At 37.6% G+C, this 14,732-nt stretch overlaps 1 protein-coding gene across 2 annotated transcripts in view; it reads right to left on the bottom strand.

Moving 5' to 3' along the window:
• TMEM181 (transmembrane protein 181) overlaps window positions 1–14,732 on the bottom strand; it is a 37,003-nt gene that overhangs the window by 5,789 nt on the left and 16,482 nt on the right. For both annotated transcript variants that reach the window (XM_062640844.1, XM_062640845.1), the window contains exons 3-15: window positions 13,053–13,108; window positions 11,710–11,800; window positions 11,033–11,151; window positions 9,825–9,941; window positions 7,732–7,812; window positions 6,676–6,775; window positions 5,762–5,892; window positions 4,483–4,574; window positions 3,357–3,414; window positions 2,582–2,684; window positions 2,433–2,484; window positions 1,733–1,815; window positions 623–712 (exon numbers count right to left, since the gene is read on the bottom strand). In XM_062640844.1, the coding sequence (XP_062496828.1) occupies window positions 623–712; window positions 1,733–1,815; window positions 2,433–2,484; window positions 2,582–2,684; window positions 3,357–3,414; window positions 4,483–4,574; window positions 5,762–5,892; window positions 6,676–6,775; window positions 7,732–7,812; window positions 9,825–9,941; window positions 11,033–11,151; window positions 11,710–11,800; window positions 13,053–13,108 (1,173 nt within the window). The remainder of the gene's footprint in view (window positions 1–622; window positions 713–1,732; window positions 1,816–2,432; window positions 2,485–2,581; window positions 2,685–3,356; window positions 3,415–4,482; window positions 4,575–5,761; window positions 5,893–6,675; window positions 6,776–7,731; window positions 7,813–9,824; window positions 9,942–11,032; window positions 11,152–11,709; window positions 11,801–13,052; window positions 13,109–14,732) is intronic.

The raw sequence follows: 14,732 nt of genomic DNA, 5'->3' as shown, positions 1-14,732 counted from the left end.
AAAGTGGAGAGTGACTCGGTGCAAGTATTTACCGTATATATCTTTCAGTTAGAAAGCGATGATGTTTTATAAGCACCATGTTACATCCTCTACATAGGAATAATAATAAAAAAAAAAGTGCCACTGATTTGGTGGGCCCCGTGCAGCCCAACTGTGTTCCCCAAAATTCCTCCCATGTTGGAGATCAGCTTCATCCTCCTTTTCCAACATCATGTTACCTGTTTCAGAGTCCAGTTTGTCAGCATGACCATATGTTAACCTTTCTTAGAACAAAGTATAAATGAAGTATTGTCTCTAAGTCAGTGCAGAAGTTGGTGCATCACATGCAAACATCATATTGACTATGAGCTTGATCCAAGTACATAAGAATTCAAGTTTAGCAAATCAGTTGCATACATTTTATGTGTTCCATCATATTTCCAATGCTGCACTGCTCCTGAGCAAATTAATTTCTGCTTCAGTTAACTTTTCAAATACAAACAGTATTCAAACTTTGTAAATTCAAATAGTAACACGACAGCCAAAATATGAAGGCATTACACAGTATCTGCTAATACGCCAGCTCATCATCTAAGCTTGCCAGACAATTGCTTACACTTACCATACAATTGCTTACACTTACCATACAGTGCATTCTTTGAGGGGGAATACACGAAGGCTAATGTGTAGAGATAAAAATTCAATAAACCATAAAAAGATAAGAATTCTGCTGGTATTAAGTGTCAAGGATATTGCTCAATATAGCTCCATACATATTAACTTTAGAAACAAGACCCAAACCGTACATAAGCTGCCTCAATGGAAAGGAAGTTTACCTTACTAAAGTTTGAGAGCAAGAATGGCTAAACAAACCTGCATGTTTTAAATTCAATGCCCACTAATGCATTCAAGCCATTTCGAGGTAAAGCTCCCGCTTGAAGACAAAGCTTTAACACAAGCAACTTTTGCTGAGGTTAGGTCTACTCTTGAGAGGTGCAGCATATAATTCTGCCTTGGGTGCCTTACGAAAGCTGAGCAAGAAGGCTTCTTGCCTTCATTTTTGGTAAAATGCTAAAGGCTTTACATACTGTTTTATACTAGCTCCCATCACATATCTATGTTTATCAGTAAGGGTACTTGCAGTTACACAGGCAATTTTAGAGAGTAGAATGAACCGGGACCTCATGGTTCAGGTCCAGAAATACAATTTGTAATCCTCCTGCCAACAGACATCAGAAATAGTCTCTCTCAAGTCACAGTTCTCTGCCATGACCTCTTCCACAGCTAGACTGGGACCAATACACAAATGCATTTTCAGTGACTTCTAAACTGTTAATTTCTCAAATACTTCGGTACACCCCATGCCAACTGACAGGTACAGAGCAAGCTAAGTTCATACAGCAAATACAGCCAAATTTGTTGGCAGTAACTTTAATATTATGTTAAAATAATGTAATGTAATGTTAAAATTATTTGAATGCTTGCATATCTAGGCTTGCATTTCTTTCAAGAGTATTAAATGCAGTTCTGATTTATGTGATATAAACAAATTAGACTGAAACTGTCTCAACTCATAATCTTTACAAAGAGCCGTTACAAAATGCTGACATGAAACCTTGATCAAAATTAACTGAACTTCAAAAGCTCCCCTAAAAGTCAAAGATCTCAGTCCTTAGGTACATCATTTTAAAGTACATTCTACATGAAAAGAGATTAATATTCCTACTTGAGCAGTATCACAACACAAGGATATAATTCTGGTAATGAGTTGACAGCTCAGCAACAAAGTTGTCCTGTAGAACTTGTGCTCCAAAGCGCAGGTACAGTATAACAATGCTGTGGAAAAAAGTTAAAGCATACAGGTGTACTGTGCCTTTAAACTGCAAGGCTGAAATAGTAGCTTGATGGAAGAGTATATGAGAGAATAATTATGTTAATATGCTGTTTATTCTAGGACATGTTTGCTTTCATAGTTCGAAATTAAGAATGATTCTTTTGTGATTAGAAGTCAGCAGTCAATTGAGCAAAGTGGAGAAAAAAATTCCCATGGTCTATTTCCCTCAGATTTCATCTGCTACAGACAATCCAAGAATCAACAGAAATTTGAACAAACTGCTTAACAATAATCTAAGCAACCGATTCTAAACTCCTTCTTTGACTAAGTGAAACTCAAGAGAGCTCCAAAAGAGATGAAGGGTGCACTGCAGACCACTCAGCAGTACAGAAAACATCTCTGCTAAATCTTGCAGTGGTAATAGAGATAATGTAAAGTTAGCTCTAAAAGGGTCAAGAAGCATTAAAAAAATGAGAAATGCTTGCCGTAACAATCAGATCAAAAGACATTCCCCAGTTTCACTGACAATTTTATCAAGAAAATGCATTCAAAGCCCTAAAAAAAAAAAAAAGGGTAATAAAGGTTACAGTACTGAGAAATATACTTTGAAAAGCCTTACCTAATGACAAGCACTACAAAGGTTAATGCAGTCAAGAATTTTAACCTGAGATCTGAAAAAGATTGAGAAAAGTTGTTATTAGTAAATTTATGCCTCCATCCAAGACAAACAAGTCTGTCTGGGGAAGGATCAAAAGAAACACTCCTTACCAACATAAGGCATGTTATGAAGTTCTGAGCATGCCCTCACTATCAGGAACAGAAGGTAGAGAACGTATGTGGTTGCTACCACAAGGAAGAAGATTTTCATTCCCTGTAAGAAGAGTGCTAGTTTTTATTATTTAACAAGATATGATCTATTCCTTCTTCCCTCAACAGTAATCATTATTTCCCAAAGCACAACATACAATGCTCTGTTTATTCAGGGAAAGTAGGCTTACAAATTAAAATAAGGATGGCTATACATTGAGGCAGGTTTTCGGGGAATGTAAAGAAAGGATGTTTAATAGAAGTCATCATTTTGTTCACTGAGTTCGCAGTGAGCTGAATCTCAATGAGTTTTTAAAAGCACAGCTCCTGAGAACAGTACAATGACCCGTATAAATCAGATCTTCCTTTACAAGAAGAAAGTCTGAAATTTACTAGGACAGAGGATATTGGCAGGAGCAAAGATGTACAAAATGGACTTAATAAGAGGCTAAAAAATTTCTTTAAATCACAACAGTCATGAGCCTGCACTAAACTTGTGGTGTTGAGTCTCCAGATTTGCAAGACAATTTACTCTTTCCACTGGGATGGAGCTCCATATGGCCTAAGCACTATCTAAAGCAAAACTGGAAGTATCCTAGTCAGTATAACACCATCTGACCAGCATTTGCTATTTTCTCAATTGTGTTATAGATTTTAATAGAAGGACAAACCATACTTCCTTGCACTGCTTAACTCCACCTGACAAGTTAATAGGAACAAAACATTTCTGACTTACCTGGAAATTACCTGTGTCAACTCTGTACTGATATGTAGGATCATGTACTTCATTAACACTAGAAAGTTTCAAAATGAGAAAGTGATACTTACACTATTACAAAAGACAAGGTCAAAAAGCTATACTGACCAAGAAACCCACTAACAAAGGAAAGGTTTAAAGTTACTATACAGAGTTTATAACTGAGGGGTTTTGCTGTAGAAAGGGGTGCAATGCCATTGATTCCAATGGAGTCATGACAATTTACAGTACAAAACATCATCTTTCCCAAACCCAGTTTTAAAGGAATATGGAGGATTTCAGTTGTAAGCATGTCTAATCTCCCCACTTACTTTTTAGAAAATTTATAACCTTGCCAATTCCTACAAGCCTTCAGGATTTAGTGTTTAATTTTTAGCCTGGTGATATGAATTATACTTAAGAAATAACTGTGGTATAAGCCCTTCCCTTACAGCAATTCTAATGATAGGTCACTAGCATGAGCACTGCCTACAACTGCACTATTTTCAATAGTGTACAGCTGCATGGAAAAGGTTAGAAGGTATGTTTCTTTCTGAGACATAAGAGGCAAACACTGGAGACTAAAGAGCTTTAGAACTTACAAATGTACCAAAACTGAGAAAGTTTTCTGGCTGGGGAAACCTGTATGTTAACATATTGTTAACAAATTGGGTAAAAAGAAAGAAACACCTAACCAAACACAAGACCTGAGTTTTGAGGAGCAGTAGCATAGCCTGACTAAGCAGTGTCAGTAGAATTGTGCAGGTTTAGTGGTTGAGCAAGTTTGGTCAAACTGTGTAAGTTAACTACAGAGAAACTGTTCCTTCGAACGCTAAAAGCTAATTAGGACATAGCACTAGAGGCAGTATTGTAGCGGGGTCACAACATAACGTCACAGTAGCAATTTCTAGATCTCACGCTGATTTATAAAATCAGGTACTGCTAGATTGTCAATGAGAAATACTGTTCAAACCAGTCACAATTTGCAAAACAAAAATGTAAAAATTTGAACACTATTCCAACATCATAATTGGAGCATTAAGAAACAGATACTAATTACAAACAATCTGCTCATTCTTGAACACTTTCAGCTCATTCCTTTTGCACTAAAGTTTAAATTACTTACGTTTGCCATATTCCCAAGGTAACAGAAGCCAGCCACAATAGTCCAACAATAAAGAATTTGGGCAGATAGAAAGTTAAGCATTTCCTTTCCCCCTGTTGAGTAAACAGCAGTGTGGTGAAGGAGTGAACACACATTTGAGATTACATTAATTCTTGACAGAATAAAGTAACTATCATCTTTGTTTCATTCAACATGAACTAGTTTAAGAGACTCATTTCACCTGCACAGGTGACTACAGAAGACATAAAATTGTATCATCATTTGTGAAAATAAGATGCTGCAAATTTGGAGCATCCTATTTATAAGGTCCCATGTATTTCACTGAAACTGCAATATGGGAATATGCTCCAAAATTCATATTTATCTTATGCAGTAAAGTGGTTTAAACTAAACAATCAACTATCATATTGTCGTGGTTTAAACCCAGTCAGGTAACTTGTTCACTCACTCCCAGTGAGTGGTGCCGAGCTGACAACAATCGAGGTCCATGTCCCGACCCCCACCGGGGTTCTCTCCCCACTCCCGGAGGAACGGGGAGGAGGATCGAAAAAGTGCAACTCCCACGGGTTGAGACAAGAACAGTCCAGCAACCAATGTACAACACAAATCACCACCGCTACCACCAACTGCAACAATGATAAGGGAAAATAACAAGGGAAGAGAATACGATACCACCGGCCAAGAAAACGAGTTCCACCCGGAAGCCCGTGTCCTTCCGGGTAACTCCCAGTTACCCCCCACCCCGGGCATGACGTGCTGTGGTATGGAATACCTCCCCGGCTAGCCCGGGTCAGGCGCCCCGTCTCTGCTTCCTCCCGGCTTCCCCTCCTCCCTGGCAGAGCATGAGCCTCACAAAGTCCTTGCTCAGGGTAAACATCACTTAGCAACAACCGAAAACATCGACTTCACCAACACTGTTCTCAGGCTGGAAGTCAAAACACAGCACTGCACCAGCTACCACAAAGGAAAAAACATGACTGCTACTGCTGAACCCAGGACACATATACAACAACAAAACCCTTCCAGCAAGAACAAAGCATAATGGCATCATAATTTTGAAGACTGTCTTGCAAATGTTTAGAGTGGACTATACCATCTATCTCATTTAGGCATGGTAGCCCCACAAGCCACTTCACCACAAATCCTTTTAACTCCAAAGCCTCATGTGTCACACTGTAAGAATCAAATAAATGTCTCTTTTCTAAAAATTTGGTTTCATTTTATCACCTTTTTAGAGAACTGATAAAACAAGCACTGTCTTCTCAGTAAGTACTCTTACCTGTACTCTTATCCCATGGTAGACACAAAGCCAGAACAGTGACAATGCACACAGAAACAGTGACTGGAATAGATCATCCAGCATCCCTGGAAACCAGCTGTTCACCAGAAAAGAAAGGGGGAAAAATGGATCTGCAACAAAATAAGGGCAAACCAAAAAGTTAAACGAGGGGAAAAAGCACAGTCTTTCCATTATGAAAAGTAAAGCAAAATGTACTTCAGAGGAACAAAACCCCCTAGATCTTTCAAATTATACCAGTAAATTAAACTGAAATTTGCTGTGTCTTGACGAAATTTACAAAGAAAATGGTGCCTCCAGCAGCAATCCTCTGTGCTGTAGAAATAACCTAAAATGGTCCCAACATGTCTACAACATCTCAAGTTTTATTAGACTTTCTACTAAATCACTTTTGGTGATGAGCTAAAACTTACCACAGAATGACTGAGAGGCAAATGTTATTTGGTACTGCTAGAGAGTGCTAGAATTTGATGTAGTTACTGGACTAAAAGTAGCCTCCATTTTTAACTATAGTGCACGTATCTGAAAAATGAAGAAGTAAGACTTAGCAAACACAGAAACTGCATTTATATGTTGCTGTATGAAAGGTTCAGAATGGTTGCAGCCACCTATTTCAGCTGGAGCTTTACACAGGTAAAGTTGACACTCACATGACTGAAAAGAATGAAATCCACCTACTCATTATGCCCTTGAATTTGATATACTTAAAGCTTAGGGTTTTGGTTGGTTGGTCAGGTTTTAATTAGTTTTCTGAAGCATTATAAAGAGCTGCTTGTAAGTTCAAAGCCAAATTTCATTTTATCTTCTCTCTCTCTCATGCACTCTTTTTAATTTATTTTTATTTTCCTTTGTTAAAAAAAAAGGAGCTTCTCTAAAAAAATCCAGGATACAAGTACCATTGTAAAGTAGCAGGAGGGGAAGCAGGATGGACATCCATTTCTGTTCAATACCCCAGTCTCTCATGGAGAATTTCCGCAGGGAATGTGCAAACAGACACTATAATATGTAAGGAAGGAATACAGCCTTAGTAGTTTAATCAGAGTAAAGAGAGAACACAGCACATTGCAAAAGCTACTTCACTTTGCCACTGACAACACTGTAAACCAGAAGCTACATCTCTTATCTTCTGCTTCAAGTCTGGTGGCTTACCCAATGCAAATTACTTAATCTTTCAAGCAAACTGAGAAGGAAGCCAGCTAGTACTGTGCAAAGCAACAGTGTGTGGAAAAAAAGTTGCCTGATTACTGGTCACACAGTACCAACAATTTCCGCTTAAACTCACTTTTTAAAAGAAACAGATTCCACACCACATCCACAGTTACCTGCTGAGGGACATCTATGTGAGGAAAATGTGATGTAAGTTTTCTTTGCTTCAGTGTCCCTACTCTGAAAATTCTGCATTTTAGACGTTATGGGTTTGTAGTTTTTTTCCCACAAACGTTTCTTTTCCAGGGCCAAGCCAGGTTGAAGGGGAGAGATAATCTGAATCATAGCATAATTCAGGTTGCAAGGGACCTCTGGAGGTTATCTGGCTTATCCTCACACTCAAGGCAGTTACAACTTTAAAGTTGGATCAAGGTTATATTCAGCTGAGTTTTGCTCATTTTCAGTGACAGAGAGCCCAAGCTCTGGGCCTGCCTGCACTGCAATAAAATATTTTTTTTAGCATCTAATCACAGTTTCCTTTGTTTAAGCAAAATTCTGTTAAATCCAGAATCAGAGTTTAGGAAAACAAGTTTTCCCATTTATCCTATTTTCTTTATGTCCTTTCAATACCGCTTGTAAAAAACATAAGAGCAGCAACTATATACATACTGAAGAAACATTTTTACACCCATTCAGTGGTATCTCAAGTCTGCTGCCTGGGGTTAAGTTACTAAACACAGCACTACAAAGCAGTGTTATCAGCTGCCTACATAATATACTCCAGAAAAACTGAAATAAAATCTTACCGTGACCATGAAAGTAAGAACTACAAAGACAAATCGGAACCATATTTCCACTTGTGAAAAAGTTGGATTGTAGGTCTTCCACTACAAGAAAACAGAATAGCCCAATGAACACTGTTTTGACAGTACATACAACATCAATAATTAGCATTCTGCAGATACTGAAAAGTTCTCTGGCCTTTCAAAATTGAAAGGTATAACCAAGTTCCACCACAGCACCATGGAAAGACAAAGATAAATTCATAACATAGGACTATCTGATGAGAAGATAACCAAACCAGCTAATATCCTTGCTTCTCTTTTACCCTGCCACTTCGTAACAAAGTGTGCTGTCACATGTTAAAGCATTTTTCAGGACAAAAAGGGTATTGTTCATTGATTTCAATTACACTTCCGTTAGAAGTCTGAATGCCAATAATTGAGTAAATCCAGTATGTTCTTTTTTATTACCAAGGTCAGATGCATAAATGGATGATGAAGAGGTTGATAAGGTACAGGCATGCTTTCTGTAATAGGTTTGTTTTCTTAAAGATTATTCTCTTGATTCAGAAATGGAAGAAAAAAATATCAAGTAATGGAAAAATAAATGACCCAACCAGAAGTAAACTTTTTTCATAGGCTAAGGAGGAAAAGCTCCTTCTCCTCTAATCATTAGAAGGGCACAAACACTAATTATAACATGTCAGCTTGCATAAACTCTGCTCTGTTGATGATTTATCTCATACCGGGCACACTTCTCTTTTGAAGCCACTTTTGAAATGTAAGCTCCCGCGTACAACATATGCTCTGCCCATCTAAACAATAAGCTCTGCCTTTCACTGTATTATACCTGTCAATCTCGGGTCTTTTTAAATCACAAATGTAGAATGAAAATTACATGTACAGAATCCATTATACAGAAGGCGAACTACGATTTCAACTGAGCTCACCATAAACCATTATGATAATGAAATAAACTGACAATTTTAGTTGCTGCAGGAAAGCAGAGCTTTGGGTTTGTTTTTCTGAGGGTTGTATACAAGTCTGCCTTAGAGGTGGCCTGCAAAGCAAGGTAATAAACCGTACACTTTGTCATGTTTGAAATCTGCAATTAAGCAAAGGGTTTGTGAGTTTGGTTTGTTTCTCCTTAGAGCTTATTTTTAATTATGTGCTTTATGTGCTGGAAATATTACAGATACTATTATTCAGGAAGTTCATTTAGTATATGAAAAACACTTTTGCTTTACAGAAAGATTTTTTGCTTGCTACCTGCTCTGACATACCAAATGTTGCATACAGGTAGATTATACCATAGTAACGTGCATTATAACTTGTGTTTAATTCCATTGTCTCCCAGTATAAATGTTTCTAAACTTCTTTCTGAAGCTAGCCAGCACACACTGATGAGGCAACTGTTTTAGAAGCAATCTTTAGCGCTACTGAGCTAGTTATTTCACTAGGGATTATTTTAGTGAATTATTTTAATAGCCTGCTTCTTTTAGCTACATAAACATTTTTCTCTTCCTCATAAGCACAGCCAAAACCAAAACCGAAACAACTCTTCATGTATCTTTGGGTTTGTTAAATATTTCTAGCCCACACTTTTGTAAAGGCTGGAAAATGTTGCTAATTCAAATGCACCTCCAGGAAAGGCTGAAAAACATACCGTGCTTTAAAGAGCCAACATCCTTATAAGCAAATGCAGAAAACTGGATGTTCTAGTCTAGCTTGCCTAGTGTTAAAAATATCCCCCAGGAATCAGACTAAATTTATCTCCTCCAGAAAACAGCATTAACAGTTCTGGAAGAAAAATCTGCCCTTATAAAAAAATTGGTCCAGACCCTTATTAACTGCAAACACTGTAACAGTTCAGCCACTGAATATTAATTGTGAAGCATCTTTATGTTTATCTTCAAAAATGAGATAACTTTTTGTTATAGAATCACAGAATCAACTAGGATGGAAAAGACCTTTAAGATTATCAAGTCTAACCATTACCCCAGGACTGCCAAGTCCTCCACTAAACCATATCACTGAGGGCCTTATAATTAAAGCAGACTTCCATGGCATTAGCAATTAAAGAGATTTCTTTTACTAATATAAAGCTTTATACTTACTGTGAAAGTAATATTCTGGATGTACGTTAACTTGTTTAGATTTTCAAAGCTAACAAATATGTTGTACTGAGTGTAGTTCAGGTAGCCAAGGTGAGCAACAATAATTTCACTGCATTTCTGTGAATGTATACATAGAACAGTATGTAAAAACCTTCAATTTATTCCAGTATATGCACTATAAGTACAGGTTGAGAATTTGTTTCTAAACAGTCAGATATTGATAATATTTATTATATGCCTTGACAATCTTCATCAGAAGACTCGAACTAGACACACAGATAACAAACTTCTTGAAAGATACCAGACAAAGCAGAATGAACTGATAAAGTCAGTCAGCAGGATCAAAGGTTGAACTGATAAATAAGGCTACCTTTTCACTTAAGCTGGTGACAGCAGCTGCTAGCAGTACTGGGAAGGATCTGAATAACTCTGTCAGTCAAGCTCTAAGCCACTGGATTGTGAAATCAGGCTATCTTGTGGTAACTCGATTCTAGAAGTTAACAGGAGGAAGGAGAAAACCCAAGCATATTTCTCTCTTGGCTGTGTGTAATTAAATCTAAAGGAACTCTATTCATCAGTTTCTGCAGCTTTCGGATATATGTGTATACATATATAAAACCAAAATATTTTATTTACCCAATATGCTTATCACAAAAAACTTCAGCTATGCCCCTCCTTAAAGGACTTGCACCTGGAGAAGCCATTTTGGATGTCTGAGCTTAAAAATTTCAGTGAAAATGAAACTAGAAATTCAAAACCTTAAACATTTCTTCCCAGGTGGCAAGAAATCTGGCTTTTTTAGAACACAGACACCAGCTGATTTAAACCAGACTCTATGCTAGATATTAGAGGAGAATTTTTCTTTCCTTTGGAGCCCTTTATCCAATTTTCTACAATATCCCTTTCTTCAGCACTGCTAAATCTGCTTAAGTGACTAAGCAGGGCTCACTGCTTAGGGAGCTACTTTAATAAGAGGCATGTTCAAGGGGTAACAGACACAAGTCATAGAAGTAAACAAAAGATGGATGGGTAGGTATCTTGGTCAGAATTACTAGCTAGGTTGCAATTATAAACAGAAATATACTTTAGAGTCTTTCCTGAGACAAGCTTAACAGGTATATTTTTCTCATTTGCAATGTAACGTAACATGCACACAAACAGATTTAAAGAAAATGTACTACATAGGTTTCGTTTAAAAAGGCATGTACTTGTGAACAACTGAGTAATCTTGTCCGATTGTGAACTTGATTATTAACATAGGGTGTGCTTCCATCCTTCACCACTCCAAGTACTTTGACTGTCATAGTAACATTCTTTTTGAGGGATACTGTAATTAAAAGAGAAAACATTAAGCTATTGCTACGTGCAGAAATGAAAGTTCAGAGTTCCAAATACAGTTTAAACCACATACTGATATCCAAAAATTACTCAAAGTTACTAAGTTATACTTTACTAGAGTAGAGGTCCAGTATATTAATAAAAACCCACAGAACTCTTTTCTTGATATGCTTAAGCAGTAAGTCACAGATGCTCTGTACTGAATCTTGACAGACTAACAATTACTAACAATTAGGGAAGCTTTATAGAAAAAAATAATATCATTACAATCTACACATCTAATTCCCTCCAAAATTAAAGAAGAGAGACACAGATTCTCTAGATACTATTGCTTTCACAAACAACTTATCCCATATACCTGTTGCTTTCAGTTCCCAAGATCAGTGCTGTCCATGTCTTTACTGAGGCAGGGGGAAGAAAATGTATCAGAGGAAAAACCCACCAACCGTACCAGAAAGCAACAGGATCACTTCTGTGACAAGTGAAATTGAAGCTCCAATATACAGGTTACTATAGCAGTTTTCTGAGAATTGGGTAAGATTCTTACCATCAGGCTGATCCAACTCAACTACACAGGTTAGCCACAGCTGCTGGTTGTAAGTAGACAGTGGTGGTGAACTTAAATTAAACGGCTTCAGCTGTAAAAAAAACCCACCTGGTTAGCATCATCCATTATTCTGTTACATCACATATCTGTACTTAAAATGAGCAAAGACATGTTCATTATGTTTGTGACATGGTGTCTGGGAATAGATATGTGTTGCTCTGTGGACAGTACAATAAGCAACTCAAAGTCTTACAGAGCAGTAGCTCAAATAGCACATGTATTTTGCACATCATGCATGTAAGGAAAGCACATAAAAGCAGCAGCAATAGCCCAAAAAAGTTCAGATATGAAAAACAAAATCCTGAGACTTAGCCTGAAAATAAAAAGTCGTTTCTAGCACTTTACATCAAAAGTCAGATTTGTGACCCCTCAGTTTTAAGCCTATTATACTATAATTGTGAAAAACAACAACTGTTTTCCACTACATTTTCTAAAAATCACATAAGAATTTCAAAAGCACAGAAGATATCACTAGCAGATCAAACCCACAAGCAGGAATGACTTCTCTTATTTGATATAAAAATACGCTTAAAAGAAAATCCACCCATAATGTAATATCAAGCCAAACACATACAGGTGGCTAATAGACAAAAAAAATAAGGTTCCAGTATATCTAAAGAAAAATTACTCAAAAATCCCTCAAAACAAAGCAACAAAACCTTCTTAGCACTTTCACCAAAATTACTTCAGATACTAGGTTGACAGTAAAGAGCTAGACAGAAATAAAAATGCAAGAAGTGAGAACCCAACTACGAGAGCTTTCAAGAAAACAAATGGGAAGGTTCGTGTTAGGAAGCTAGATCCCAGGTCTTGCTCAAGTGACAGTGGACAATTAACAAGAAAAGTTCCTTCCCAGCTGATGGGAAGGAACATCATGAGAGGAGTATCACTAGTTGCCACTGAGAGCATTATTTTTCAGTTTATGTTCTCAATTTCTCTTTCTGGACCCCCTACCAGGATCTCCAGCATGAACTCCCCAGGGAATCCTATCAACACCCATGCTACTTTATCAGAAAGTACTGTGTAGAAAATTCACAGAATTCTCTACCTTACCAGCTAACAAAGGTAAGAGACTAGAAACTGCTGCTGGGCTACTCACGAAATGACACAGTGGTAGTACAATATTACGTGTTCAATTTCAAACTGGAAAGCACCATGTGGCCAAGAAGTTTCCCAGTAAAAAATTAAATACTTACAATAATTGGGGGATGGGGGAAATGTTCAACATTGCTGACATCAAATAAAGCCACTCCTGTAATCCAATGATATTTATTAACTCTTACCTTTAGGCTGTTATTTAAATCAGTTCTTGCTACAGAAGTTTCGATTACATTAGGACCTACACAGCATATAAGAAAGAAGAAGAAAACAATACTAAAGTATTCATATTATTGATGTAAATACATGATTTCAAAAACATCTCCATGCAAAGCAGGTAAATAGTATCCCACTTTTCAGCTATTTAAGCTGAAGGATAAATAAATCACCTAAGACATTTCAGTATCGTTAATAAAATTGGCCTGAATGTTCCTTTAAGCCTCTCTGCCATAGGATTTCTAGTCATGATTAAATAGGAAGTAAATTATAAATCAAGAACTCCATGTCAGAAGCGCTGCACGTGTACTCTAAACTTTAAACTACTACAACAATCCACACAGTATTTTTGCCAAGCTAAGCTGTATACTGCAGTCATGAAAGTATTCAGTTACAGAAAAAGCTAGCTAAGTTAGCTAAGCTGGCTAACACTGTTGTTACAGCACCTTGAAGCTCAACAAGGGCTGCAAAACCCACCTGAGAAACCAGCATATTTAACTGCACTATAAAGTTTCTACAGCTAAACTACTGCTGTTACCTGATCTACACAGACCATTGTATCCATAATGCATTGCACTCAAGGTCTGGGTACCAGGGCAAACACTTCTCATGGCATTTGAGTGCATGATGCTAATACCTTTCTATGTATGAGTACCACACTTACCTGGTCCAATCACAGTAACAGTATTTCCTGCCTAGTGTTTGGTTTTCATTGCATTAGTCTGTACAAGCCAATATACCCATGCGTTTGGTTGGGAACAGTTCTCAGTCTACTCAGACTGGGCCCCACCTTTCCTATAGAAATCTGAGGCTGTAATATAGAATGTATATAGTTGCATAAATAAACAGAATTGCAGAAAAGTTCTATAAACAATTTCTGCTAAAACAATCTGTTTAATCAATGGAGTTTCATGTCCAATTATAGTAGGAGATGTTCAGCTTGCTACCAGACCTTTTATGCAACCATTCCTTCAAACATTTTGCATACAGACAACACACTTAACACGTACTCAACAACAGCATCCATCCACTCACACCCTACCTCTAGTTCTGTATGCAATAAATGGAAAGCAATAAAATTATAATTTGTGTTAGAAGGGACCTCCAGAGGCTATCTAGTCCACCATCTTGCTTAATTAGACCATATTGCTCAGGGTGCTATCAAATCTTGAACATCTGCAAGGGCAGAGACTCCCACAGCCTCTCTGGGTAACCTGTTCCAGTACAGAATCATAGAATAGTTAGGGTTGGAAAGGACCTTAAGATCATCTAGTTCCAACCCCCCTGCCATGGGCAGGGACACCTCACACTAAACCATGTCACCCAAGGCTCTGTCCAACCTGGCCTTGAATACCGCCAGGGATGGAACATTCACAACTTCCCTGGGCAACCCATTCAACTGCCTCACCACTCTCACAGTAAAGAAGTATTTAACCACTCTTATGGTAGAAAAAAATTCCTAATATCTAGCTGGAATTTCTTGTGTTCCAGCTTGTCTGTTCCCTCTCACCCTATTATCATGCACCACTGAGAAGAGTCTAGCCATATCTTCTGAATACCCTTTGATAAGGTTGTTGCCCACAGCAGTATGGTTTCCCCTTAGCCGCCCTAGGTATGCAAGAACACATGGTACTGGGGAGAAGAGGAAT

Source organism: Pezoporus occidentalis, unplaced genomic scaffold (genome assembly GCF_034315485.1).
Source record: "Pezoporus occidentalis ecotype Australia unplaced genomic scaffold, CSIRO_AGI_Poc_V1 ctg67, whole genome shotgun sequence".
NCBI lineage: Eukaryota > Metazoa > Chordata > Aves > Psittaciformes > Psittacidae > Pezoporus > Pezoporus occidentalis.
Note: the sequence above shows the minus strand (reverse complement) of the source record. Positions and strands in the feature narration are given on the sequence as shown.